This window comes from Emys orbicularis, chromosome 5 (genome assembly GCF_028017835.1).
Source record: "Emys orbicularis isolate rEmyOrb1 chromosome 5, rEmyOrb1.hap1, whole genome shotgun sequence".
Lineage (NCBI taxonomy): Eukaryota > Metazoa > Chordata > Testudines > Emydidae > Emys > Emys orbicularis.
This window is the reverse complement of record NC_088687.1, coordinates 2,646,344-2,673,922: the sequence shown is the minus strand read 5'-3', so window position 1 is coordinate 2,673,922 and position 27,579 is coordinate 2,646,344. Positions and strand designations below refer to the sequence as shown.

The following is a 27,579-nucleotide window of genomic DNA, read 5'->3' as shown; positions in this document are numbered from 1 at the left end:
GACGTTCGTGCACGCGGCGCGCGTACACCTAATGTGGAATGGACGTGAACAACACATCTCGAAGAACAACAGTTACAGAAGGTAAGTAACCGTCTTTTTTAATTTGTAAAAAACCCCAAATACTACACTGGTATAGTCAATTTCATCATTTCCCCTGTCAATGGGACTGCTCATGTGCTTAAAGTTACAGACTTATTTAAATCGTTTGCTGGGCTGGGACTTCAGAGAGTTGTTTTCTCCTTTTTTGGGGAGTCTTTCACTTGACAGCGGAGGAGAGAATGACATTTTTTTTTAAAACAGGAAAATGTGATTGATAAAAAAAACACAAAAATTGTGAGTGGCATTCAGGGGCAGGAGTGGGACATGAAAATACTTTTAACTTATTTCTTTAAAGTGACTACATTTCAAACTGAAGGTCTCCATTTGAGATGTAAATTACAGCCGTCCTGTCATTTTTAAAAAACAGCATACAAGCAGAAGGTCTTCTTGGTGGTTTTTCATGCTTCTTGAGAGGAATCTCTTGCACAGAACATATTTTGTGAGGTGATTTGATTCTTAGGAAAACATAAAGCATTACAGTCAGACTTTCCTTATAATCCATGGGATATAGTTAGAAAACGGATCTAGGCCAATGTACTATATTGTGGATGAGTAAAGGTTAGAGAGATATTAATGAGCCTCTTCTGCTGAGAGGATGCCCAGTAATAATCTCATTTTCAGTAAACTAGTTCATCTGTTGTTAAATTTATGCTGTGACAAGGCTGGAACTAAAAATAGTTCTAAATGAAATTGTAATTGGCCCCTTGCTGCTTCTCAAGGGAAGACCTTTGTAGAACAACTTGACTGGGAGTTAAAAAATGAAGCTGATGCTTGTCTCCTTAAAAGACAAGGCCAAACCTGGCCATGTTCTGCCATGAGCAGAAGGCACAGGACCAGAGTTTCCCTCTGAAGCTCATGGGATTTGTGCTGATCTTTCTGAGAGCAGAGTTTGTACATGATGTGAGGATGATAGAGCTTAAGTATAATTAGCACGGTCCATTATCTTGCCTCTTGCATCAAATAAACAATAGACTGCCTAAAAGATAATCTGCTATTGCAGGCATCTTTCCAGCTTCCTGCGAGATGCTGAGCTCCCCCATTCCCACTGACTTCAGGGAGAGCTTACTGTGCTCAGCATCTTGCAAGAAGTTCTCAGCACTTTCAAACTGGGCCCCGTGTCCTTAAGAGAACCCAATAGCATAATCGCATTGTACATGCATTCTTAACCAACATCTCTCAGACACTGCTCCAGCCCCACCCCCTCACCAGGCTGTGTTCCCATTGCCAGGCTAATAGAGGACCTGATCCAAAGCCCAGTGACACCATTGACTTTAATGGGCATTGGATCAGGCCCATAGTGCATAATTTGTACACCTGCTTCTGTTCAATTGCTAAGGGAAGTGTCACAAAGTAAAGGGAAGCCACCAGCCCTCTTCCTGCCTGGAGAAAGGGTTGAATAGACACCAAGGATGTCAACATATGAAATATGGGACTCATGGAAAAGGAGGAAGAATTTGATGGCACTTCATCTATTTTATTGGACTCTTTTGCCACTAACTTCCAGCAAGCAGAGAGGTTGCAAATACTATTGAACTGCTAAATCAATTGCGTGTATCCCTTCCCTGATTGGATATGCAGTCTGAATATTTAATCTTGCAACCGCATCTGGGTAAACACCAGTCAAGTGTGCCTGCCCATGCTTCAGACACAGACACTGTATAAACAGACACAGACAATCCTTTGTTGGGAATTCTTGATCATTCAGTGTAACCATCTTACCTTCTTTACAGTGAAGCTTTTTGGGATAGGGACCGTGCATTTTGTGTGTTTCTGCAGTGCCTTGCACATTGTGGGTGCTAGCGGAAACAGGCAAACGACATTAATAATAATAGTAATATAATACATTGATCTTAAGTGTAAGCAGTTTAATGCAAGGAATGTGACTTAATCTATACTTGTAAAGCACTGTGTTAATGGTGTGATTTAATAATCATGATGATGATGATAATAATGCATATTCGGTTTATTTTTGTGTTGGCTGGGAGAATCTCTGACCTCCTAGTCCTTGTGTATTAATATCACATTATTAAAACAATAAAAAGTGCTTCCACATCGGCCCATCTCCATGAAGTCTTAATCCTGAATTTTTCTATGCAATTCTGGTCCAGACAGCAGACTACTGTAACAGAAAAAAACTGGATTATGAGTTCACCAGAGAACTGAGCAAAGGAGAAGCTGGACTGAGAGGGAGAGAATTCTTACATCAATACGTGTACTGAAAAGATAGGTAATGTTATAGAGACAATGACTAGCCAGGCCTATTACTTAAAAAAAGAATCAGTGTTCTTCTGTCACGTTGGCTTCATGATGAAAGTCTTTGAGTGACTCAAGAATTATTTAAGGTTCAGAATACTGTAACACCTGCTCTATGCTTGTTTTAACAGTCTGAGTTTAATTGCTCATGTAACCTTGATTTGCGTTTACTAGGATCCGAGAACTAGCAAGACCAAAGAAGCCTAAAGCAGCTTGGGAGAACTATAGTAGGTGAGTGGGAAAAGTACAAAGCTTACGCTGTATGGGCTTTGGGCCTCAGTGGACAACAGTCAGGTAATAAAAGGTGGAGCGTGTCGAGAATGGGTTTCTCCTGCACTGGTGATCTGTCTCCATCTGACATCTGGGAAAGACAAAAGAATGTGGCTTTTCGTTTACAGTGCTAGAGAATCTAAATTCATCCACAGAAGCTGTGGTTCGGGTCAGGCTAAGACATGAACATGGAGTGCTTACACCTTAATCTAGCGTTGGTTGTGGTCAGGTTTACTGTAGTCCTCAAGTTTCACCTGCCACTTGGGTGGCTGTGCATTTTGCCGGTTATTGTTCCCCTGCATGTTTTGGATAGTTGGGAGGAGAGCAAGGGGGAGACTTATCACCCACCCTTACCAGTGTGTTTAAAGGCTGGGAGATGGCCTTTCCTGAGAGTGGACATGGCTGGGGATGGTGGGATGGAGCAGGTCATGCTGTTCCTCAGGAATGGCATTGAGAGGGCTGCTAACATTGTGCAGTGATAATGGTTGCAACCAATAAACATGCACGTTGCTCCTCAGTTGTTTTGCAAGTTTGGAAGAGCATCAGAGGCTCAGTGCCAAGCTTAGTTTAGTGATCATCTAACCGGGAATTTTGTTTCCCTTTTGTTCCCTGTTTTAACAGTAGGTTAGAATGGGGAAATCAGGAGACAATTTGGCCGCTCTCCCTGAGTGCTTTGACGGCTCGGCCAACGCCAAGAATTATGTTTCTGGCCAAACCCAAGAAAATTTTCAATGGTGACCTTCAGCGCAGGTTGGTTGTATTCAGGAGCGCTCTTCCTTCTGTTGGAAAACATTCACTTATGAATGTGACAGCTCAGGGTTTATTGATAATAATTAATACAAATAAAGGCATGTCAGCTGTACAGAGGTGAATCCAGACCATTGGGCAAGGAGAAGAAAGCAGAAGTTTCTGCACTTTCACATCATGACTGTAGCCCAATCCACCATGAACATCTTCCCTCTGAGATCAGCTCAGCAGAGCTGCTACTGAGTAAGGCAATTGTTCAATTTTGCCATCTTAAGGTGTCTGTAAGTTTGGCTGAGTTCTGCAATTTTCTGGATGAAAAGGGGCTGCAGAAGTGTAAAGCATTTATTATAAATGTCTCTAAATAGAATGGTTTTTCAATGTTTCCCATCTATTCATCTTTGTGGTTGTTTTGGTCACTAAATGTTGTTGCTGAGGTTTTCAACATGGGACTAATGATTCTGGGTGCTGCCATTTTCAGGTGGCCAATTTGAGACACTTTAAGGAGTCTCATTTTTTCAGAGGGCAGGCACTCAGCACTTTCTGAAAATCAAGCCGTCCTTTTAAGGTGTCTCAGGTTGAGCACCCAAACACGGAGTCAGCAAATCACTAGTCACTTTTGAAAATCCTGATTCTTCATAATAGAAAATCTTGGTTCTTCATAATATAATCTCCTTCTAAATGTATGTTTGATTTCCAAAGGGAAATTGGAAAGGTTAAGTTGTACTTAATTCAGGCTCCCTGCAAAACCTGGCAGGCAAGGTAGAAGGGTGGAACAGCTGATGGGCTGTGAGACGGGTATGACTCATGTAATGGGAAGCTGTTGTTGCTGGAGCAACAGTTTGTCTTATTAGAATTCCAGTGACACCAGGTTCAGTCTAGTGCCAATTTGATCTTGGTTTCCGTGTGGCTTGGAGCGGAACGTTGGGTGTTGTATGGCGTGTGACTGATGGTGGCTGTGGCTGTGTAATGTGTGTGGGTGTGGATTGTTACACCCTGGCCCAGGTGCAAGGCCCTGTGTCCTATGCAGCATTAGACCAGGATTTATGTGGCACTGTCCCCCGCCCAACCTCTCTCTCCCCTTCACTGTTCACCCATTTAGTCAACTGCCTGTCCCACACGCGCTGTCACTTCAAAGGCATAAAGATCCAGCGGCTTGAGGGTAGAAGGAGCAGAACCCCACTCCATAATTCGGTAGCTGGTGTGCAGGGCCAGGTGGGAAGACTGCCTGGTCAGAAGCTCTGCGCTTGCTGTCCACTCTACCTCCCTCCTCCCCACCACTGTAAGAGCACAGGGTTCTCTACAGTGACTTGCTAATTTGCACAGGGCTGGGGCTGTCTTTGACTTCTCCATTTCCCCTAGTCTGCAGGCCCCTGCACCCAAAGGCCTTCAGCAAGCCACAGCTGTCCTGTCTTGCACATGCTGTCTGATGCCCCATGGCTGAGACCCTTGGGAGCAATGCCCTGTGAACTCTCCCAGACCGTAGCCCTCTCTCCTTCATGACCCTGTTGTTCCATGAGAAGAAGGAGAGACGCTAGATAATGGCATATGCATCCTGCAGCAAATCATCTACATCAGGGGTCGGCAACCTGCGGCACATATGCCAAAGGTGGCACGCAAGCTGATTTTTAGTGGCACTCTGCTGCCAGCCGGGGTCCCAGCCCCGCTCAGCCCACTGCCAGCCTGGATGGACGGAACCCCGGGCCGGCAGCGGGCTGAGCGGGGCCAGCTGCCGGGACCCTGGCTGGCAGGGGCTGGCAGATGGAACCCCAGACTGGCAGTGGGCTGAGCAGCTCAGCCTGCTGCCGGTCAGGGGTTCTGCCCGCTCAGCCCGCTGCCGGTCTGGGGTTCTGCCCGCTCAGCCCGCTGCCGGTCTGGGGTTCTGCCCGCTCAGCCCGCTGCCGGTCTGGGGTTCTGCCCGCTCAGCCCGCTGCCGGTCTGGGGTTCTGCCCGCTCAGCCCGCTGCCGGTCTGGGGTTCTGCCCGCTCAGCCCGCTGCCGGTCTGGGGTTCTGCCCGCCGGCCCCGCTCAGCCCACTGCCGGTCTGGGGTTCTGCCCGCTGCCGGTCTGGGGTTCTGCCCGCCGGCCCCGCTCAGCCTGCTGCTGGCCTGGGGTTCTGCCCGCCGGCCCCGCTCAGCCCGCTGCTGGCCTGGGGTTCTGCCCGCCGGCCCCGCTCAGCCCGCTGCTGGTCTGGGGTTCCGTCCGCCGGCCCCTGTAAATGTAAAATGTATTACCGGCAGGCAAAAGCTTAAATTACAGTAAATAAATGAAGACTTGGCACACCACTTCTCAAAGGCTGCTGACCCCTGATCTACATTGTGTAAATTCCCCCTGTGTTCAACAAACATCCCTGTGTCACATGCTGATGAAGAGAATGGAAAGATATATGAATTAATAGGGTTGAATTTGTAGCATGGAGTTTTGTTAACATACCAGATCTCATGTGATGATATGGAAGAGGAGCCAGTACACCAAATGAGGGCATATAGACGAGAGCAGAATATCGTCAAAGGAATGTGGCTGTAAGGCAACAAATTAACCAACCCTCTGCCAACAGCTTGCAAGAAGAAAACAGGCCCTAACAAGTGTTATTACTGAGCAGTGTTATTTAGTTCCTCTTTCAAAAGAGGGTTCATCACATGTACATATTTAAAATGCCCATCTTGAGGTATAGGTGAATGATTATTACCACTATTGCTTATATTGTGGCAATGAATCTTCAGTTTCATTAACATCTCCCAATTGTATTTGTCATAAAAAATCAATGGAGACTCCCTCCTCCAGATGATCATTGTTTTTCATAACTTACGGATTTGTTGGAAAAAGGCAAAGCCAGGGGACAAACTGGCCATACGGATACGTAGTTCAAAGTTGTTCCAGGGAGACAATGCCCAAGTTTGCAGTTCTCCGATAGCAGGTTTTCAATAAAGTCCCAAAAGACTAAATAATATGTTTTGCTTATCAGGTGCTAATCATTGAAGTCCTTCACCAGTCCCTTCCTAAAGGTTCGCTGTCCCCAATGCTTTGTAAACCCCAGGGGCCTAACTGGAGATATTTTAGCGGAAGGTTTCTCTAAGTGCTTGTAAGTCTCAATTCATGTTTTGAAATAATTACTGGAGGGGACTAGGCCAAAGCTCTGTCAGGGTGTAGAGCAGATTTCTAGCTCCGAAGGAGCCATAACAGCTGTGAGAATCTGTCTCTGCATTTCTTGTGCTGTTGACTATGATGCTCAGTAGCCAGAATAAGGATTGGGGATGTCATGACAGTACAACTGTATTTGTTTCTCTCTTGCCATTGCCACTAGTTTCTTGTCTCTTTCCTACTCAGAATTAATACAAAACATTGATTTACATATACAAAACAAAATGCCGGTGTTAAGTAATGTAGGTGGGGTGAGAATAACAGGGCGATGGGGAGAAGCAATTGGGAATCTGGACTCCCGCATTGTAGTCCCATCTCCACCACTGATTTATTCAGTGTGGCCTTGGACAAACCTCGCTGTGTTTCATTTTCCCCACCCTTCAGTGGGGATAATCATCCCGACTCCACCTGCCAAGGGGGTTATTATAAGGCCAAGTTAATTCCGTGCTTCTGAGACCCTGACATGAAAGGAGCTATAGCAGTGCAATGTATTATTAAATGTTATACTTTGAAGGATTCTAATGTGCATGCTTCATAAATAAACAACAGAAATATTGTGGGATTTGTATTGTGAAGTAGTTTCTCAAAACTGCCCGTAGAAAGGACTACATTTTCACCCCCCCACACACACACACTCCATTGTGCTTAAAAAGTCCTTTGTGCATGCAAGCAAGCAGGTATTTGCATGGCCAGGTCGGGTAATCCCATGTGCAAATACCCATTTGTTTATGCAGTGTACCTCGTTTGAGTGCAGAAATGTGGATTTTTGCATGTGCAATGTCTGTGTATGGATTTAAGTTATCCTGGTTTGGCCATGCATGCCTGTTGTCACTGTTTTAATGAGATTGTGGTCCTGGCTGACTCTCTTCATTACTTCTTCCATGACATTCCCAAAGGTGTCTCTTCTTGTACAGCTGTGGCCGGATGTCAGAGATCTGGCAGCGCCCACCGTTGATGGATTTAGCTTTACCGTCGCCTCGAATATTGAAGTTGGCAGAACCTAAAAAATACCAAACAGCGTATTTAAAACAAAGGTAAAAAACGCCACCGCTCGTATTGTGCTACAGGTGTTTCAAGTGGGTTTTCAGCATAATTAGCGTTCAAAAGCAGTATGTCTGGTTGGAGTAGGAGCAAAACGAACAGGACCAAAAAAGGGGGAGAGCAGAGGTGCTGTATAGCTGTGCTCTGTGTGGCACTTGTGGATGATCTGCAGCTAGCTGGCTGCTGTCATTGTGTGGACTTGCCTCATTCCAGTTGCCAAATTGGGTTGAAAGAAGCTAAGCATATAAGCATACATGCAGTGCTTTTCTCACATTACCTTGCCATACCCTGAATGGGAAGAGAAGTGGCCTGCATGAATGTGAATGGGAGGGCTGAAAGTCTCTGTATTTGTGTGGCCAACAAACTCCACACTATGAAAAAGATTGAGAACCATCCTAGAGAGCACATCATTATGTTGGGGACTCCTTCAAGGGCAAAACAGGTGGTCTACTTGGAATAGGCAGGGGCTATAAATGTGACACAAGGATACATTTACCAGAAACACGTATTCATCTGATGAAAAGAATCGAACACTGGGTCAGATTCAAAGCGCAGTCCTGATGTAACAGACCCGCCATAGAATTGACCATAGGCTCTGAGAGAGTGCCTTTGTCTCTGGGTTTGGCTAGATTAGGAAAAGCGGTGAGGATAGGTCAGGATTAGCTAACACATATTAGCTGCCCCTGACTAGGGCTGGCTGAAAATAGTCCAAACTCTTTTTTTGACATAAAAATGGGTTTTTGACTAAATTAAGTTTTTGCAAAAAGTTTCTGCTTTCCATGGAAAAATTTGATTAGCCAAAAAATGGAATGGTGGAAATAGAAGTGTTTCAATCTGGAAATGTTGCAGTGGTGCCTTGTGGGAGTTGTAGTTCTGTTCCCTCATGTCTCCATTCTTCTCTATCTACCAGGCTCCCCTGTTGGACTATGTCTCCTGAGATGTACCATTGCCAAGGACTCCATGATACACTGCCTTCCGCCTCCAAAAGGGGAGACTTGGTGCAACTAGGGAGCCCACCTTATAGAGGAGAAAGGGAGTATGAGGCATCTGAACTACAACTCCCATGAGGCACCGTGGCCACATTTCCATATAGAATTTTTTCAGTTTTGGACAAATTTTTTGGTATTTGAATTTCTGCCAAAAAAAATCGGATTATTCTGTGGAAAATTAGATGAAAATGAGTGTTCTTTCCATTGGAAAAAAGGGGGTTGTTTCCCCAACAGCTCTTCCCCTGGCCTAATGTCCACCTCTTTTCCAGGTCTAGACAAACCCTGTGTGACCATAACCTCCCTTAGCAGCTGCATTCCTCAGCATCTGTGCAGCTGTCAGGCTCGAGGGTGATGTTGGTGAGAGTGGGAGACAGGGTGTGAGCAGGGCTGAGGAGATGAGTGACCAATAATCTGGCTGCCTTTAGAAGGACATGTGAAATTCACCTGTTCAATATAACTTCCTCACCGCTGCATCTAAAACATCAAAGAGGAAGAGGAGGAAAATGAGGTGAAGAGAGGAAGGGGAGAAAAGATAGTGGGGGGGGGGGCAGGGGTGGGTAGGGGGAGGAAGAAAGATGAAAAGCAAAGAAGAAAGGAAACTGCCTGACTTCCTCTGGGGAAGTAGGGAAACAAATTAAGCCCTGGGCTGGGTTATAACTCTTGGGTAGAGACAGATTCTGCTGTGATGGCCCCACTATCAAGCTCTGGATAGACAGAAACCATCAGAAATGGTGAACCTGATCATAAGAATTCTCCACTCTGGGTCCATTTAGGGTAGCAGCTAGGGGACAGGGATAGAATTCTTAAGAGCTTTCCCCTGCAAAGTGCAGTACTGAATGGCTTATCTGTTTTTCACCACAGAGAGATGGGATAACCAGGCTGCAAGTTGTTTGCAGTGTAGAAAAAGAAAGGCCCTATTTATGGTGTCTCCCAAGAGAAGCAGAGGCGGAATGTGCTAGGGGAACAGACAATCAAAACTAGCAACTGTCCATCACCAAGTTTGCAGCACCAGGCCATGCACTGTGTGCACCTTTAAACTGGGAGCTGGAGGAGTTAGTGAAAGTCAATGGGATTTGGGCATCATTGCAGGTCTACTTAGGATGCCCATATTCTTTATTTTCAGCTGCCGCCTTTTGCTTCTTCACCAAGTGAAAATGTTCCTCTTTCCCCTTCCCCCATTTTGTTAAAAAATGTTCCCAGCCTTTGACCTGAAACATGAGATTGGGGATGGGCACTATCTTCTCGGGGCAGTTTTTCTATCTTGCTTTGTGATGGGGAGAGGTGTGAGATGACAGGATTTCCCCTCGTCCACACACAGCAGTTCATTGTAATTCCCTGGCTCTTTCTTTTGATCTCATTCACACAGTCACCCTAGCTCCCTTTGTTCATTTGACCACTGGAGTTATGCACCAGAGCAGCTCAATATTCATGTACAAAGTGGCTTAGACCAGGTTTTGGTGCAGGGCTGATGGTTTTGCATCATGGCGAGGCGCGCGGTGATGGAGGGTTTAGCAACGTAGGTAACAGAGAGCAACAACTCACTTTGCTTCCCAGTTCCATAATCTGGGGCAATTCAGTCTCGGGGTGGAGCACCCCCAGTTCATCATGTGGACCCCAGATCCCAAGCCTCACACCTGAGAGAAGCCTGCTCATCTCCCAACCCCCCCCCTGGGTCCCTCCACAGCCCTCAGGGAGGCAGGAATTAACCCTGGAAATAAAAGCTGCACTCAGCTATCACGCCAGTGGCTTTATGTGGGCTGGACAAACCCGCAAATAGCACAAGAGACCATTTGTGAGCCCATGGGGAGTTTCACATCCTCCCTCCAACCAGAGCATGGTGTACTGAGTTCCCAGAGCCCAGACATACAGACCAGCATTCGCTAGCCCAAATAAGAGTCCATCCGACCCGCAGCTCCAGTCCCAGGACAGGCACCTCCTGCCCCTGGCAGCACTGGCTGGTGCCTGGGTGGGGTGTGAGCTGGGAGGGTGAATCCTGGTCTCTGCTGCATTGCCTGGCATCTATCTCTGTGTCACTGGGCTCCTCGCTGTGTCCAGGTTGCTCCTTCCACCTTGCCATGCCCATGCCCCCAGCCTGCTCCCTGGGCTGACCCCCCAGCCTGCAGGTCCAGGCTGCATGTGGTCCTGCTCCCTCCAGCAGCAACATGTGCTCCCCACCTAACCCCACAGTCTTCTCCAGCCCCATCCCTGTGCCCGGTGATCGGCCCAGAGCCCGCCAGGGCTGCAGCCAATCATTTGCCCCACCTTGGGCCAGGCGGAGCTCCTGCTCTGGAGTGGCATTCCCCTCCTCCAATGGGGGGTGGTAGGCTGGCTTCAGGGAGTCAAGCCAGCCATCCCTTAGCCAGCAGAGCTCTGGGGCCAGCTCCCCTCTCTGCCCCCCAATTCAATCAGGGCTGGTGGATAGGACTGGACCTTTCACACTGGACCCATGCCCATGTGGAGTGCGGACTCCACACCCAGATCACTGCTTAGCAGGGTGACGGCTCCCTCAAGCACATACCTACTCCAGATATTTTCATGCACTCCCGAAGTTACACTGCCTCTATGGCTTTGGTTTTATTTACACCAGGCATTGAATGAAAACCAGTTTTAGGGCTGGTTGTTACAGCATCACCACCACAATCCTTGTAGACAAACAACCACAATAATTCTGCAACAATGTCGCTAGTTTAATTCAAATAAACAAACCTATTCTGAGAACACCCTGAAGCTGTGTCCATGTTGCATGTTTGTGTTTTTTCTTAGGCCTCGTAGTTCTCCGGAGTGGCCCATGCCAACAGCTGCACTCACCTGTGAGGCTTCCCAGCGGGTTCTAGAACTTGCACGTCCCAAATCAGTGCATCCAGGCTTCGTGCTAGACAGAAAGGTGATGGTGATGTTCAACCAAACTGGGAAAGGGGAACCGTCGCTCCCCCCTGTATCGGCTTTCAGCAACAATTTCACTTTGGTTGCTGCAGCCTGAGGTTAGCCATGGAATAGACACAATGGCCTGTTTGCACTACAGAAACAGCTGGAGGGTTCTACCAGTTCAGGAGATGGGGCACAAGTTGCTTGATATGCTTTTTAATTACTAGGTTAAGAAAGTTGTGCCAGACTTGCCATGGCTGCTCAGCCATACTAACTGACGCCATTTTTAAAGCGTCTTTTTTCTTGTAGTTTAGTGGTGACTTAAATGGTAGCCCGTTTGCATGATGTGTTTTTTTTGTTGTTGCTTTGGTTGGTTGATAAAGATAATAGTGGTGACAGAATACACGTAAACTTCTGTAAGGCTTTTGACTTGGTACTGCATGACATTTTGATTAAAAAAACTAGAATGATACAAAATGAACATGGCCCACATTAAACAGATTAAAACTGGCTAACTGATAGGTCTCACACTGTAACTGTAAACAGGGAATCGTCACTGGGTCTGTTTCCAGCAGGGTCTTGCAGGGATTGGTTCTAGGCCCAATGCTGTTTAACATTTTTATCAATGACCTGGAAGAAAACAAAATTATCACTGTTAAAGTTTGCAGATGACACACAAATTGGGGGAGTAGTAAATAATGAAGAGGACAGGTCACTGATACAGAATGATCTAGAACGCTTGGTAAACTGGGCACAAGCATTTTAATACTAAATGTAAATGGATACATTTGAGGACAGAGAATACAGGCTATACTTACAGGATGGGGGACTCTATCCCGGGAACCTGTGACTCCAAAAAAAGATTTGGGGGTTGGGGTGGATAATCAGCTGAACATGAGCTCCCAGTGTGACTCTATCGGCAAAAGAGATAAGGTGATCCTGGGATGCATAAACAGGAGAATCTTGGCTGGGAGCAGAGAGGTTATTTCACCTCTGTAACTGGCATTAAAGCAACTGCTGCTGGAATCCTGTGTCCAGTTCTGGTGCCCATAATTTAAGATGGATGTTGATAAATTGGAGAGGGTTCAGAGAAGAGCCATGAGAACAATTAAAGGGTTAGAAAACCTGCCTTAGAGTGATAGACTCCAGGAGCTCACTCTATTTAGCTTAACCAACAGAAGGATGAGGGGTGACTTGGTTACAGTCTATAAGTACCTATATGGGAAACAGATACTTAGTAATGGGCTCTTCAGTCTAGCAGAGGAAGGTCTAACACAATCCAACAGATGGAAGTTGAAGCTAGACAAATTCAGACTGGAAATAAGGTGTACATTTTTAACAGTGAGGGTAATTAACCATTGGAACCATTTACCAACGGTCATGGTGGATTCTCCGTCATTGGCAATTTTAAATGAAGATTGGGTGCTTTTCATACAGATCGGCTCTAGGAATTATTTGGGGAAAGTCTCCGGCCTGTGTTATAAAGGAGGTCAGGCTAGATGATCACAATGGTCCCTTCTGGTCTTGGAATCTACGAATCTACATGTTCTCTTTATGTGTTACAGCAATTCCAAAAGACATCTGATGGGGGATTGAAAACAGACTAGTCTAAGTGGCCAAAAATAACTACAAGCCAAAATAATGCTCTTGGCTATAGTGCATGATAAAGTGGGTTGGGAAAATGGAAAGAGCTGATTGGCTGATAAGAATTCTGACCCCCTGTTGTTGCTAGATAATGCAAACCACATTTGGAATTCATTAGCCACGTTCACATCAGACATACTTACCCACCTGTACAAGGACAGAAGAAAGGGCCAGGAACTGCAGTTCCCCCTTTTTTGATGCTATTGTACAGGAAACCTAAATTGAGAGTGACCTCTGAAGTCTCTCTTCCTCAGTCGGTCACTCTCTAGTAGGGGGTGAGAGGGTTCAGGCAGGATCTCAGATAACATGAGTCATATTCATTCATGTACATAGTAGGGAAGCAGAAGTGCTTACACCGCAGGAATCACTGGGTGAGGTTCTGTGACCTGTGGTATGCAGGAGGTCAGACTAGGTGATCATAGTGGTTTCTTCTGGCCCCAATTATGACTATTGCAAAAAGAGAATTAAAAATCCCATTCCAGTACATAAATTACTCTCGCCTTTGAAGATGCAAGTTAAGAGACCATCCTTTTTTTTTTTTAAAGTGTTTTTTAATGGAACATGAATATCTATATTTAACAAATAAATGTTATGACTGTCAGGAAGGAGGATTAGAAAATTGCTTTGTTGTGGGAAATATTACTGTCACAGATCAGGGCAACTACACCTGTATCCCTCTCCATCCTTACCAAGGTACCCACTCTAGGTTGACAGCTCTTCAGCAATAACCTCTCTTGGGCAGAGACCTGTCTTTTTCTCCCCCGACCAGAGATTTTCCAGGCTGCATGGTTTCCTGCCTACACTGTGATATTCCCAGCAAGCCAGACGGCTTAACAGGCCAGTGTCTGCACTTTGCTTTCACTCTGGAGGCTATGAACAACGTAATTACCACACAGTTCTATCTAAGCAAGGACAGTTATTCTTAAGATGAAAGCATAACAGAGAAAGGTATTAATTAATGACAGTACAAGAACCTACATGCATTCTCAAAAGCTTACCGAGGCTATCCCCACTCCAACCTCAGGCTCTGGTCGGTGTCAGTCCTTTAAAACCCACCGCTGGGTTTTTGTCATGGTTACGAGTTTATAACCATCTCAGATACAGAACCAGAGCAATCATGAATAGCTCAGTCTTTCCTGTATACAGCTTGGGCCTTTGATCTTGGCCTCATGTAACACGTGAGACAAAAGCCCACTCCTCAGCGTGGAGCTTCAAAAAGCTTGGTTTTTGCATAACTGGAGATGGGGAATTTACATTCACCTCCCCCTAGGCATTTCCCAAGAAATCCCCTTCACAATTGTCCATTCTTGTCTGGCACATTGTTCAGTATAGTCCTTTGATCATTCACGCCTCACATCACAGCTGCCCTGCCCCCAGAGAGGTTATATACTATCCTGCCCCACAATAATACTTAAACTTTGCATTTAATATAATGGACCCCAAAGATACTTAAACTTAATTCAGTAAGGTCTTCCAAGATATTGCAGGCCATTGCCACATCCAGCACTATTACAACACAGGGAGAAACCTGCTTCTGCATTTTACTCACATAGCTTGTTCTGTGAATTCTATTTGGGTGTAGTTCAGTAATTTCATTTCCTTTCAATCAGCTGGCTAAAATAAAAAACAATAACAACCATGAATCCTATTAGCCACAAAAATATGTAATGCTAATGACGTTGTGTATCTGTTCTCTGGATGCTTTGTGCAATAGTTGGACTGTTTATGGTCAATATATTTCTTTGTCACAGTATTTCCTGTCAATGTAGCTGAAAAATAGATGTAGTCTAGGAAAGCAACGCCTCCCTCTCTTTAGTGACTTCTGTTGTGTAACAGTAGGGCTATATGGGAGGGTACATGATGTATATCAAGTTTATATTTTTGGATGCAGGTGTTTGCTTACTTCATGCCAGCTGTGAATGCCAAGAACAACATTTGGCTGAAATAACAGCTCCCATTCTCTCTCTTTCCCAGATCCAATGTGGCCAGCAAAAGAAGATGAGTACAATACTCATGTCCCCAAAAGGCACTGCAGTCCCCTAGCTGATCTTGCAAAACTCCACTTGCTAAATTGTCAGACAAGCTTCTTTGTGCTTCCTGCCATGCTGTGCCTCCCTCTTGGGAGGAGCTCCCCTAAATATCCACCAAGCCACCTCACTGGCATCCTGCACTGCCCTCCTTTTCCAAGAAGCATACAAAAAAACCCTGACAACGGTCAGGCTGCTGGTATGCTAAGCAAGCCCACTGTCCATCATGCTGACCTGTATTGTCTTTTTGTTTCCTTGCACTCCCCCGTCTGTCTGTGTCCATCTGTTGTCTCTTGTCTTACACTTGGATTAAGTCTTTTTGTTCTGTGTTTGTACAGTACCTAGCACAATGGGGTCCTGGTCCATGACTGGGCCTCCTCAGTGCTACCACAATGTAGAGTAATAAATGTAGTTAATGTTTGGCTGCGTGTGTTTACTCTGTATGCCGTCCCAGCTCTGCGCAGGTACCTGGCACAGCAGACCTCGAGTGAACTGCCCAATGACCACAAGATCCATCAAGGTGCAAAGGCACTTGGTCGGGTTTATTGTTAACGAAGCACGGTCCTAGCTCCCCTGATCAATGTCTATAGATACACATGCACGCCCGTGGCAACGGACCAGTTCAGTGAATGGCGGGACTTTCCATTTCCCCCTCGGCTAGCCAAAGACACTCCCTCCGAGACTCCATTTTATATATCAATGCAAACAAGTTACGTATTGCCCCGCTGATGTAGTTAGGTGCCACCCATCACCTTTTACATGTTGGTTCGATCAAAACATCTCTATCTATCATGCTGTCATCCTGACCTTATCTTTCGAATGGGTCAGCGTGTTCCTGTTCTCTTTAGGAAATGGGCTGGTATTGAGGTGTTCGGGTACCACCCTACTGGAATGTGCTTGCATGAGTGCTCTGTGCCTAGCACCTCTTCGGAATGTGTGTTTCTGCAATATCAGCCCTGTTCTTCCCAGATTCTGTGAACAGGTCCTGCCTAGCTCACAGCCTGACTTTGATCACTACTTTAGCCCAGGCCTCAGGCCTTATTCCAAGCCTCTGATACAAGGGCTTATGTCTCCGGCTCTCTTCCCACTACATTCCTCCACTTTTTGTCTTTTTATGGGGAGGATGTTCACCCATTGTCCTGGAAAAGCATAATGCATGGACTGAAGATGACCCATTGGACTAAACAGTGTTATGTGGTCACCTTACACATTCATGCCTCATCTGTCCTGTAATCTACACATTCCCTCGTACGACTGATAGATTTTATTTTTTAATTGTTTTTAGTTCCTTATGGTGGACCTGGGAATGTTAGGCCCGGGACCCCCATGACTGATGTGTGGGATTTAGAGTTGTTTTTTGATAACTTTTGGGCGACATGAGGAGGCCTTTCTACTTAGTTGGTGATTGATGAGAAGGGCTTTGATCACTATTACAAGTTGTGACGAACTGGGACTGTTCTTACTGTGGTCTTTAAATGCTGACAGGATAGTCTGCATTGGGGGATGGGAGACTGACCGACGGAGAATACCTGAGCATGTAACATGAGAACCCAGGAAGGGGTTAGAGGCCAGGTGACACCTTTGCCCGGGAAACTGAACAAAGGCTGTGGGAGGGGTCGCTGAAGAGAGAGTTTCGGGAGCTGGCTGGTGATATGGCTGGGAGGCAGACGGGGCTCTGACCTCCCAAGGGAGCTGGGGTGCCCTGGGACCCCAAAATGGACCTAACTAAGGGGGGTCCTGTTGTCTGTGCCTGCAAGACCTGTCTTGGACTGTATTCCTGTTGTCTAAATAAACCTTCTGCTTAACTGGCTGGCTGAGAGTCATGGTGAATCGCAGGAAGCCGGGGGTGCAGGGCCTTGTGTCCCCCCACACTCCGTGACACAAGTGTATTGTGCTTATACTTTATAGAGTAGTACAGGTGTATAGATGGATATATATGAGGGATTACATGATTATTTTCTTGAATAGATGAATACCAGACATATTCCCTATAAGCCCTGCTAGAAGGAAAAGGTGGGGAGAACTAATGCATCAGGCTTTAAAGAGTCCCTTGCAGGCTGCTGCGCTTGCAGGTGGATTTTATGGGGCCATTGCTCACCTGTTGTGGTGGATGCCTTCAGTAAATGGGTAGAGGCATTTCCCATCAGGAAAGAAGATAGCCCCGCAGCTGCTAAAATGTTGATGATGGAAGTATTCCCCAGATGAGGACTACCACACAGTACTGATTCTGATAATGGACCTGCATTCATTGGGAAAGGATTCCGGAACATGGATACATGGGCTGGTATTCCCTTACCTTTGCACATTCCCTACCATCCTCAAGCTGGAAGGCAGGTGGAAAGTATGAACAAGTCTCTTAAAATTGAATTATCAAAGTGTGCAATGAACTGGGAACAAATTGGGATATGGTGCTCCCATGGGTTCATATGAGAATCTGGAGCCGTCCAAATCACATGACAGGATTTAGCCCTTCTGAGGTGCTCTTTGGAAGACCTCTGCCTGTCTGGAAAAACTTGCTATACCCCCCAGATTACTAAAAGCAATGGCAACACCAATCTGGATAAACAATCTTAAACACTGGTTGGGTATGGCCCAAGGGTCTGCTGCAGCAAAACCAGCTGCAGAACAGCAAAAAATGAATCAAGATGAAAACAGTGATATTAAGCAATGGCAAATTGGAAGCCAAGTAATGGTTAAAAGTGAACCAGCACCTATTGTCATGCTTCCGCATTTTCTTTTTTAAAATTCATATGGGTCCCCCCTTGCTGGCAATTCATCGGGTCCAAATTTCATCAAACTCTGTGGGGATTTGCAGGGTAGGTATTGGGGGTTCCCTACCTCATAGTTTTCTGCCATGTTAGATCGCGATTCGTACAGAGGGCAGCTCGTTTACTTAACAGATCAGCGGTTGGGGTCCCCAGTGTAGTTAGATGTTTGGCTGCGTGTGTTTCCTCCATATGCCATCCCAGCTCTGCGCAGGTAGCTGGCACAGCAGACCTCGAGTGAACTGCCCAGTGACCACAAGATCCATCAAGGTGCGAAGGCACTTGGTCAGGTTTATTGTCAATGAAGCATGGTCCTAGCTCCATGGATCAATGTCTACAGTTATACTAGCACATGTATGCCCGTGACAATGGACGCAGCTCAGTGAATGCCAGGTGGCTTTACCTTCCCGGGAGTCCTGTCAGCCCCCCTCTTCAAGTCCAATAGGCCTTGGTTCAAACCAGGTGTACGAGGTAGGTGCCTGACATCAGACCTTTTATCCTCTCCTCCACCACACTGCCAGGTCCTTTACTGTAGGGCCCAGGGCTGGCAGGGATGTGATCAAGCTGCACACACTGCGAGACGGGTCAGAGCAGTGCTCACAGCTGGAGAGGAGCAGGAAACCTGCTGCAGCCTGCCTGGAGAGATGGCCAGAAAGGTTAGGTGCTGAGAGAAGTTTAGGATGAGAGTAGGAGCTGGAGGAAGAGTAGCACGATCGAAGTCTGTGAGGGTCTGGGAAAGTAATACAGTACAGTGGTTGGTGGACCATAAAGAGACTGACCTGGTGGAGAGGCGAGTGGAAGGGCTGTTGTCAGGACAAGTACCTTGCACATCTGGTGAGAAATGGCCTTACTGTACTGAGATCCCCTGGGGCCCATTGGGCCTGCTGCTGCACTTTTCCCAGGCCCAGTAACTCCTGGCTGCAGGCCTGGAGACTAAGCAGTTCTGTGCCATCTATACTGTGTGAGGCGTTTTATTCCCCCCTCTTGCTTTTCTTGCCTTACAGATTAGCCTTTGCCCAAAATAGCTTATGTCCAAATAAATCTGTTAGTCTTTAAGGTGCCACCGGACTCCTTGTTGTTTTTGTGGATACAGACTAACAGAGTTACCCCTCTGATAGATTAGCCTTTGTGTGCCTGGGGCACCCTGGTGATTTTCCATTGAGCAGCTTGGGTGGCTGCCAGGTACACTCGCACACACACACTTTGGAAAGACATCCCCCTTTTCTCTCTTCACGTATAATCCCTGTATTCTCCTCCTATGGCTGCTGTTTATCCACCCTTGAGCACAGTATTGTGAACGCGCCACTGTAAACATTATCTAAGGTCCTTCCTTTCCATTGCCTGCAGCTCCACCAGATGCGTAGCAGCAGTTCCATGACATCCTCGGCCCACCTGTTGTTTCCTCCCATAAAGAAGGCCAACACCCAAACTTCCAAACAACATTCAGTGGGCGTTGGTTTGGGGAGTCAGGGTGGCATTTCCAGGGCCCGTTGATTTCAATGGGATTGGTGCTCCTCAACCACTTAGGCACTTTTGAAACTCCCACCCTAAGAGGAGATTTTTAAGTTTCGTTCTGCGTGTTTCAATGAAGCTTTGTGCCTTGCTGTCTAAGTCTGACTTGGTTACTGGTATGTGTCAGAGATCAAACTTTTCAAACGTAGGCACCTAAAGCTAGGGACCCACGTCCCTGGTTAGGTACCCACATTAAAAATGGCCTGATTTTCAGACCGCTCCCACTCATGTCAATGGGAACTGGGCATATTCAGCTCCTCTGAAAATCAAACTCTTATACAGGTGCCTAAGATGAGAAACCTGCCTGTGATAATATTGGCCTCTAACATCTAACAGACCTGTGTACTGGTTTATTTGCCCTCTGTAGGTTGAAACACAAATTACAGACACTGCGAGGATGACTCTCACCCCTCCAAGAACACAACGTCTTGCCCAGCCGAAGATTCAGAAGAATACTTTGTGTTACGACCGGGGAAGTCCCGAGTCCATGATCCGTCCAGTAAGGCAATGTGGCTGCAGCTCCTTGGTGTGGAGGGCCTTCCTTTCTATTGATGGGCTGTCATTGGTCTCCCTTAGATGACAAAAGCAGACAATGCTTATGCATTCAGTGTATAAAAAACAGCTTCGGGCTACACAAGCCAGTACCCTCCTCCCTGCCCGCAGAGAACCGCTGGGCGATGGTTCTGGTGCAATCCCGGGTCAGGCTGGATCCCGGGCGCCTGGCACGTGGTGCTCAGATACCCTGAAGATGTGCAAGGCGTGAACACGAGGCAGACGGATAGATGGCAGGTGGGTGGGTAGGTAAGAGATGGACAGGCTGGAGAAGAGCAGGGACTGGACGGTCCATCACTGCACAGATCCTCTCATTCTCCTCCATGCATAAGGGCCCAGAGAAGCTGCTCTAGCCATTAGGCTGAAGTAGCTGCTGCAGAACAGGCCTGGAGCCAGTCTGTAGCCTGGGACAAGGATTCTTTCTCCCAGCCATGCATTAGTCTGGCACCTGACGTGGTGCTCAGGCTGGCACTGCACTTTGGACTTACCCCAGTAGAAAAAGGAGCAAATGTTGCAGCAGTACAGATCCATTTGAAGCTTGTCCAGTTTATGGGAAGAGGGAGATGCAGTGGTTAAGATGGAGAGTGCACCATGCAGGGCAGCGAAGGTGATGCATGGAATGAAAGTGCTTTGGCATAGGATAGCCTGACAAGCCGGGGTGATCTAGTCCAGGGGTTCTCAAACGGGGGGTCGTGACACCTCAGGGGCTCATGAGGTTATTACATGATGGGTCGCAAGCTGTTAGTCTCCACCCCAAACACCACTTTACATACAGCATTTGTAATAGTGTTAAATATTTTTAAAGTGTTTTTAATTTATAAGGGGGGGGTCGCACTCAGGCTTGCTGTGTGAAAGGGGTCCCCAGTACAAAAGATGAGAACCACTGCTATGTGATCTTGGGCAAGTCACCTCCCTTCTCTGTGCCTCAGTTTCTCCTCCCTCCCCTGTCCACGTAGACTGTAAAAGTTCTCTCACTGCGTGTGTGCCGTGCCCAGCACAGCAAGGCCTGATGGCTGTGGGCACCCCGTAATACTAAAGATAAGACCAAAGGGGCTAGGAGCTTGGGCAAAAGAGAATCAAGTCCAGGGCCAGGGTGTTAGTGGTTGGGATGAAGAGGAAAGGGCGGATTTCAGAGCTACTGATGGGAAAGAACCAGCTGTGAGAGGGAAATGAAGGAGAGGAATTCCCTCAACTCCAGACCCTGCCCCTTTGTTCTGGTCCATTCCACAGACTCAGACTTCAGTCTCTAACAACCCTTGGCTAGCTGAGATCCTGCAGTGAGACTAGTCTCAGGAATAGTTCTTTCCCCTCACCCCTAACCCCCTGCCCCAGGCTCAGCCCGGAGCCCCCTCCACACTCCGAACCCCTCGGCCCCAGCCCAGAGCTCGCACCCCCTCTCACACCCCAACTCCCTGCCCCAGCCCAGTGAAAGTGAGTGAGGGTGGGGGAGAGCAAGTGACGGAGGGAGCGGGGATGGAGTGAGCGAGACGGGGCCTCAGACAAGGGAGGGAGGGACAGGGTAGGGGCGGGGTAAGGGTGTTTGGGTTTGTGTGATTAGACAGTTGGCAACCCTATCGTGCTGTGACAAGGGAATTGGTAGTGGGAGAGGCAGCTAGGGGAGCTGGATTCCCAGCTGGGCTGGGGAAGCAGGCGAGCTCTGATAGGGATACTTTAGCTCTCTGGCGGCTGTCAGGCATCTCCACTCTGCCCATCTCTGTTCAGTGCGTGTGTGAGGAGCCATTGGGAGGGTCAGTGCAGAGCTGTGTCTGCAGTACCTTCAGTATGCCGAAGGGTCAAGCGACCCTCCCCAGCATCTAGTGCCCCCAGCAGCCGGCCCGGGCAGGGCCAGAACCTCTCCTCTTCCAGCCACGCTGCCTTCCTGGGACGCTGCCCAGGCTCAGCTCCTGGGGGCGCTCTGGCTCACTCAGCCACTGTCCCCAGAAGCTGAGCCTGGGCAGGGGGCAGCCTGCCAGGCACTCTCCCAGGCAGCATCTGGGAGTGGCTCTGGGGCCTGGCTGCCAAGAACAGTTGAACCTGCCAGGGGGAGCTGGCGCAGTGGGAGGATAGAGCCCCCCCCCCCCCAGGTAATGGTGGACGGGGAGTGTGCAGGGGCCCTAGGTTGGGGGTGGGGTGGGGAGGAGTCACGTGGGGAGTTCAACTGCCCCCCCTTTAGCAGGTGCCCCTTTTTGTGTCCCTACCACAAGTCGCCTTGATGCATCCAGCATTATAACGGGGCCATGTAGCCCAGGCCAGAGAGTACGGTGGCGTGTTTCTCTCCTGGTCTGGGCAGGACTGGACATGAGGTTCATTCTTGCTGAGACTGAGCCTATGATGGCAGGTTGGGGGAAGCACTGCAGAGTTTAGCAAAGACACTGTCAGCCCCTCTGATTGAGGGGATGGGTGTAGCATTTGTCACTTGGGTGTATAACTTAGTAGGCTTGGTAGACTCCCAGCCGCTTCCCTAGGATCAAATAACAGCAGTGGCCAGGCGGTGTCTGGGCAGGAGGCTCCAGCCTTTTCTCTTGTCTGTGGACTTTGCTACTGTGATCCATGCCTTTGTCACATCTCGCCTGCTCTGCTGGGCTGCATTGGGTACAAATCCCTTTGGGAACAGAAGGGTTTATGAAGTGGGGTCTCCTGAGAGGACAGTGTGGCACTGGGCTGCAGATTGGCACTGGCTGCCCCGTGGCTTCCTAACATTCAGCCCAGCACTTCACGGCAGAACGCTCCTTCGGCTTTAATCTAACAGCTGTACTTTCAGGACAGAACTGGAGGGAGCTCTTCCTGTGGTTCCTCTCACAGGTATCTAGGTCTGCCCAGCAAGCAGTAGCAAGTGTTCGGACACTAGAGTTGGCTAAAGCAAAAGTGGTGTCACCTGAGTATCTGCCTGTCCATGATACTGAACGGCCAGTGACAAAGGCAGCAAAGCACGCAGTGACTACACCTAGGATTGAGGAACTGTCCCAGCCGTGCAAAAGGTATGTGCTCACCAAAGGGGCTCGCTAAAAGGAGAGGTGAGAGCACTTTTCTTTGTCATCGTTCCTGTGTCTCACCAGCTGGGTCTATGGCCATTTCGTACAGAACGTGGAAATGTATTAAGCAGAATTAGTTCTTGTAGAAACCCAAAAGCTAGTTGTGCTGTTAAACAGCTGCCATTCCACCCCAGAGATGTTTGCATGTTAGTATTGGAAGAAGCAACTCGTGAATTGGACTGTTTATATAGTTGAAAAGTGCTTTTAAATTTTTTGAGATGGCAGAGCTGGGAAAACCACTCTGAATTACTGAATTTAGCACATTAGTTAGTAAATACGATAAGACAAGTAAGGCTAATGTATCATACAATGCTCTTTGTTCATTTATGTAGCCTTTGTCATGCTGTCTGGAGTGGCTCACAACTGTACAAGGGCAGACGCCACAAACTGGTGATGTGTTCTACTATTCGATTTTTACCAAGCCAGTAACAAATGTGAATGCCTGGATCACTATACCTGGAGTCACAGACAGTCCCCTTAGACCCTCGAGCCTATCTTGCCACCCAGACAAACTGAACTTTGTGATTAAAAAGTTATAGAAACCAAAAATCATATCACATTAGGTTACTCCCAATCCCAAAGTCACTTACCCCAAACCAAACTCTGGATCTTATGCCAAAAACAATGCTGGTAGCCAGTTCTCTAGTAAACTAACTAAAGGTTTATTAGCTAAGAAAAATAAATGAGAGTTATTGAGAGGTTAAAGCAGGTAAAACATATTAACAGGTGAGTCAAACTTTGTAAGTCCAAATGTTAGCAGAGATGTAGTAATCTGCCAATCTCCAAAAATCTTTCAGGGTTCATAGAATCATCATAGAATCATAGAATATCAGGGTTGGAAGGGACCTCAGGAGGTCATCTAGTCCAACCCCCTGCTCAAAGCAGGACCAATCCCCAACTAAATCATCCCAGCCAGGGCTTTGTCAAGCCTGACCTTAAAAACCTCTGAGGAAGCAGAGTCTACCACCTCCGCTGGACTCTTTCCAATTTTTCCACATCTTTCTTGTAGCGTGGGGCCCAAAACTGGACACAGTACTCCAGATGAGGCCTCACCAATGCCGAATAGAGGGGAATGATCACGTCCCTCGATCTGCTGGCAATGCCCCTACTTATACAGCCCAAAATGCCATTAGCCTTCTTGGCAACAAGGGCACACTGTTGACTCATATCCAGCTTCTCGTCCACAGTAACCCCTAGGTCCTTTTCTGCAGAATTGCTGCCTAGCCATTCGGTCCCTAGTCTCTAGCAGTGCATGGGATTCTTCCATCCTAAGTGCAGGACTCTGCACTTGTCCTTGTTGAACCTCATCAGGTTTCTTTTGGCCCGATCCTCTAATTTGCCTAGGTCCCTCTGTATCCTATCCCTACCCTCCAGCGTATCTACCACTCCTCCCAGTTTAGTGTCATCTGCAAACTTGCTGAGAGTGCAGTCCACGCCATCCTCCAGATCATTAATTAGTTACCCAGGAGAAGTCTGGGGATCTCTGTCCACTTGCTCAGTTTTTCCACCCTGTTGGAATCCAGATAGTCCAGAGATGCAGGATCATTCCATGAACCCATAGTTATAGCTTTCCCCCACAGAAGGTTATCTGATAAGTGTCTTTATTCCTCCATGATCCCTGGCTTTGAAATGAGCATTTCCTCTTATAGCCATTAAGTCTTTCATTAGCATTTCCAAGGTTCCATTTATGTCTGATGAGTTTAGTCACAGAGATGTACACAATGTAAAAGGTAATGTAATAGCAAACAACAATCCTTCATTAGTTTTCATGAAGTTTTAACACCTGATTACAATCTTACATGAACACACCTTTGATTACAGGGTATACATAATGTAGAAGTAACATCATAGTAAAATATGGGATATAGATGGATGAAAACAATATAATCAACATCTTTGATATTCACAATCAAGGAAATTGCCTTGAGAATCTGGCATGCGCTGGCACCTGGCCTGTCAGCGTCACAACCTTAATGATCTGTGGCAATATATCACCACCTATTACAAAATGTTCTGTGAGCTATTTTGCAAAAATAATGAAATTTTAGTACTATGGGACCTTTTAATGACACCTGCTATTAAATCTTGGCTGAGAGATGTGGAGAGGTCACCAGTGATTTGTGCAGAGTATAAGGGGTGCAGTTTGAAGGTCTCCTGAAAACATAAGCTCTTATTGTTAGTAGCTGTAGATTTAGAACTTAGGCTCCAGTTGTTAAAACTGAGGGAGTCTTCAGAAATCACTGTGCCACAATTCATACTCCTAACCCATTCTTCTTCTGTGTCTTCACTGTTCCAGGCCCACTGCGAACCTTGCTCAGTTTGATCCAGATGCCTTTTTAGTAAAGGAGTCTGCTAAGAAGGCAGTTTGTTCCAGCAGGCTTCAAAAACTAGCACGCCCTATTGAGCGCTGAACCCCTTGGCTCTTAAGTTCATTAAATCCTTAGAAGATTCATGGCTGTCTCGTCTGCTGTCCCCATCCCCAGTGTGTTTGATTACATGTTGTAGACCAGGGGTCTCAACCTCAATTTACCTTAGGGCCAGTGCCAGTCCTCAAATCCTCCCAGCGGGCCAATGTCACTCACGCCACCCAGAACCCACCCCCCAAAAACTCCACCCCCCACCTGCCTAAGGCTCTTGGACGGAGTTTGGGTGGGGGAGGAGGTCTGGGGTAGGGGATTGGGATGCAGGCTCTGGGAGGGAGTTTGGGTGCAGAAGGGGTGAGAGGTTGGGCTCTGGGAGGGGGTCTGGGGTGCAGGCTCTGGGATGCAGTTTGGGGGCAGGGTGTGTGTGGGAAGGGGGTGCAGGCTCTGGGAGGGAGTTTGGGGGCGGGAAGTGGTATCTGGGGAGGGGATGGGGTGCAGGCTCTGGGAGGGAGTTTGGGGGCTGGGAGGGAGTGTGGGGATTGGGTGCAGGCTCTGGGAGGGAGTTTGGGGTGGGGGGGGGTGTGGGGATGGGGCACAGGCTCTGGGAGGGAGTTTGGGGGTATGAGGGGGGTGGGGATAGGGTGCAGGCTCTGGGAGGGAGTTCGGGGGCTGGGGGGGTGGGGATGGGGTGCAGGCTCTGGGAGGGAGTTTGGGGGCTGGGAGGGAGTGTGGGGATGGGGTGCAGGCTCTGGGAGGGAGTTTGGGGGCTGGGAGGGAGTGTGGGGATGGGGTGCAGGCTCTGGGAGGGGGTGTGGGGAGGGGGCACAGGCTCTGGGAGGGAGTTTGGGGGCGGGAGGGGGTGTGTGGGAAGGGGAAGGGGTTGCAGGCTCTGGGAGGGGGTCGGGGGTGCGGCGCTTACCTGGGACTCCAAGGCGGGCCGGGGGGCCTCCGCGCACTTCTTCCCGTAGGCACTGCCCCCACAGCATCCCATTGGCCACTGGGCTGCAGGGAGGGGCTGGCAGCCACTGGAGCGAGCAGGCAGATGCTGCTCAGCTCCGCTGCGCTGCTGGGACCCCTGAGGAGGGAGCACCCGGGGGCGGCAGGTGGGGCCAAGGGAGAGACCCGGCCCCAAAACTCCTGGGCCACATTGGTTAGGCTCGCGGGCCGGGAGTTTGAGACCCCTGTTGTAGATAGACTGTATGCTTGGGGGAGTTTGAATAAAGAAGAGGTGGGCGATCTAGGCAAAAGCCCTCCAGTGATTCAACTGCTGCTGCTTTTAAATACATTGTGTCTCTACCCAAGTTCTCAAATAAAAATGTGTCCAAAAATAAAAAAAACTCATAGTATCTCTTTGCACTATTAGGGCTGGATCATACTCCCCATGCCCTGAGTTCCTTTGCTTCGGAGTGGCGCCCTATGAGAGGATTACTTCCATGAGTGCTGTAGCCCATCCAACGCCACATTTTTTATACTTACATTGCCCTTATATAACATGTTTTAGTTTCATCTTCATGGGTGGGCCCAGAACCACCATGGTCTGCAAAGACTGGGAGGCACCTACAACCCAATGCAGAAATCCTTTCTCATGTTTTTCGTAATCGATTTCCAATCGGGGTGAGGTTTTTTTGGCAAATAGTTTATTCACCAAAAAATGCAGTTTCAGGTTCACTGAAACTATTTGCAAATTTGGGTTGAACTCAGTGAATAGTTTTGGCTGGAAAAAAAAGGAAAACATATTCTGAAAATACTGAAGTGAAACATTTTGATTTTTTGTTTCAAAATGATGATTTGTTTAAAAATTTAGCTAGATTTAGCTAATTTCCCCCAAAGTGTAAAAAGCTCCCAAAATGAAATGAAATATTCTATTTTGAGTTGAACTAAATGTTTTGTTTGACCCAAAATAAAAAAATATATTTTTCTTTTAGGGTGAGAAATATTGAAAAATTGTCATTTTGGGTTGACCCGAAACAAAACGTTTTTCTGTTTGTTTTTTTTCAGTTTGGCCACGGAACTGAAAAATTAATTATTCAACCAGCTCTATTCTCCATACATTTGTGAAACAGTTAAATAATGCTTAGGATAGATTTACACTTGGATTACTTTGTAAATGAAGGATATTATTCGTATATTGCTACTGTAACAGATGAAAGGGATGTGTATATGCTCAAGTGTAATCTGTTCTTTGCTTTATGGACTCAAAATCCCATATGGAATGCCAATAGGTGTGGAAGAGCACATATTTAGGGAACATAAGAATAGCCATACTGGGTCAGACCAAAGGTC

At 47.5% G+C, this 27,579-nt stretch overlaps 1 protein-coding gene across 1 annotated transcript in view; it reads left to right on the top strand.

The window, feature by feature from the left end:
• The window catches only part of SPMAP2L (sperm microtubule associated protein 2 like), a 68,798-nt gene extending 43,454 nt beyond the window's left edge, over nt 1–25,344 (top strand). The window contains exons 3-9 of the mRNA XM_065405089.1: nt 2,527–2,583; nt 3,244–3,372; nt 7,421–7,540; nt 11,300–11,420; nt 19,717–19,848; nt 22,704–22,879; nt 25,230–25,344. Of these exons, the coding sequence (XP_065261161.1) occupies nt 2,527–2,583; nt 3,244–3,372; nt 7,421–7,540; nt 11,300–11,420; nt 19,717–19,848; nt 22,704–22,879; nt 25,230–25,344 (850 nt within the window). The remainder of the gene's footprint in view (nt 1–2,526; nt 2,584–3,243; nt 3,373–7,420; nt 7,541–11,299; nt 11,421–19,716; nt 19,849–22,703; nt 22,880–25,229) is intronic.
• The last annotated feature ends 2,235 nt before the right edge of the window (nt 25,345–27,579 follow it).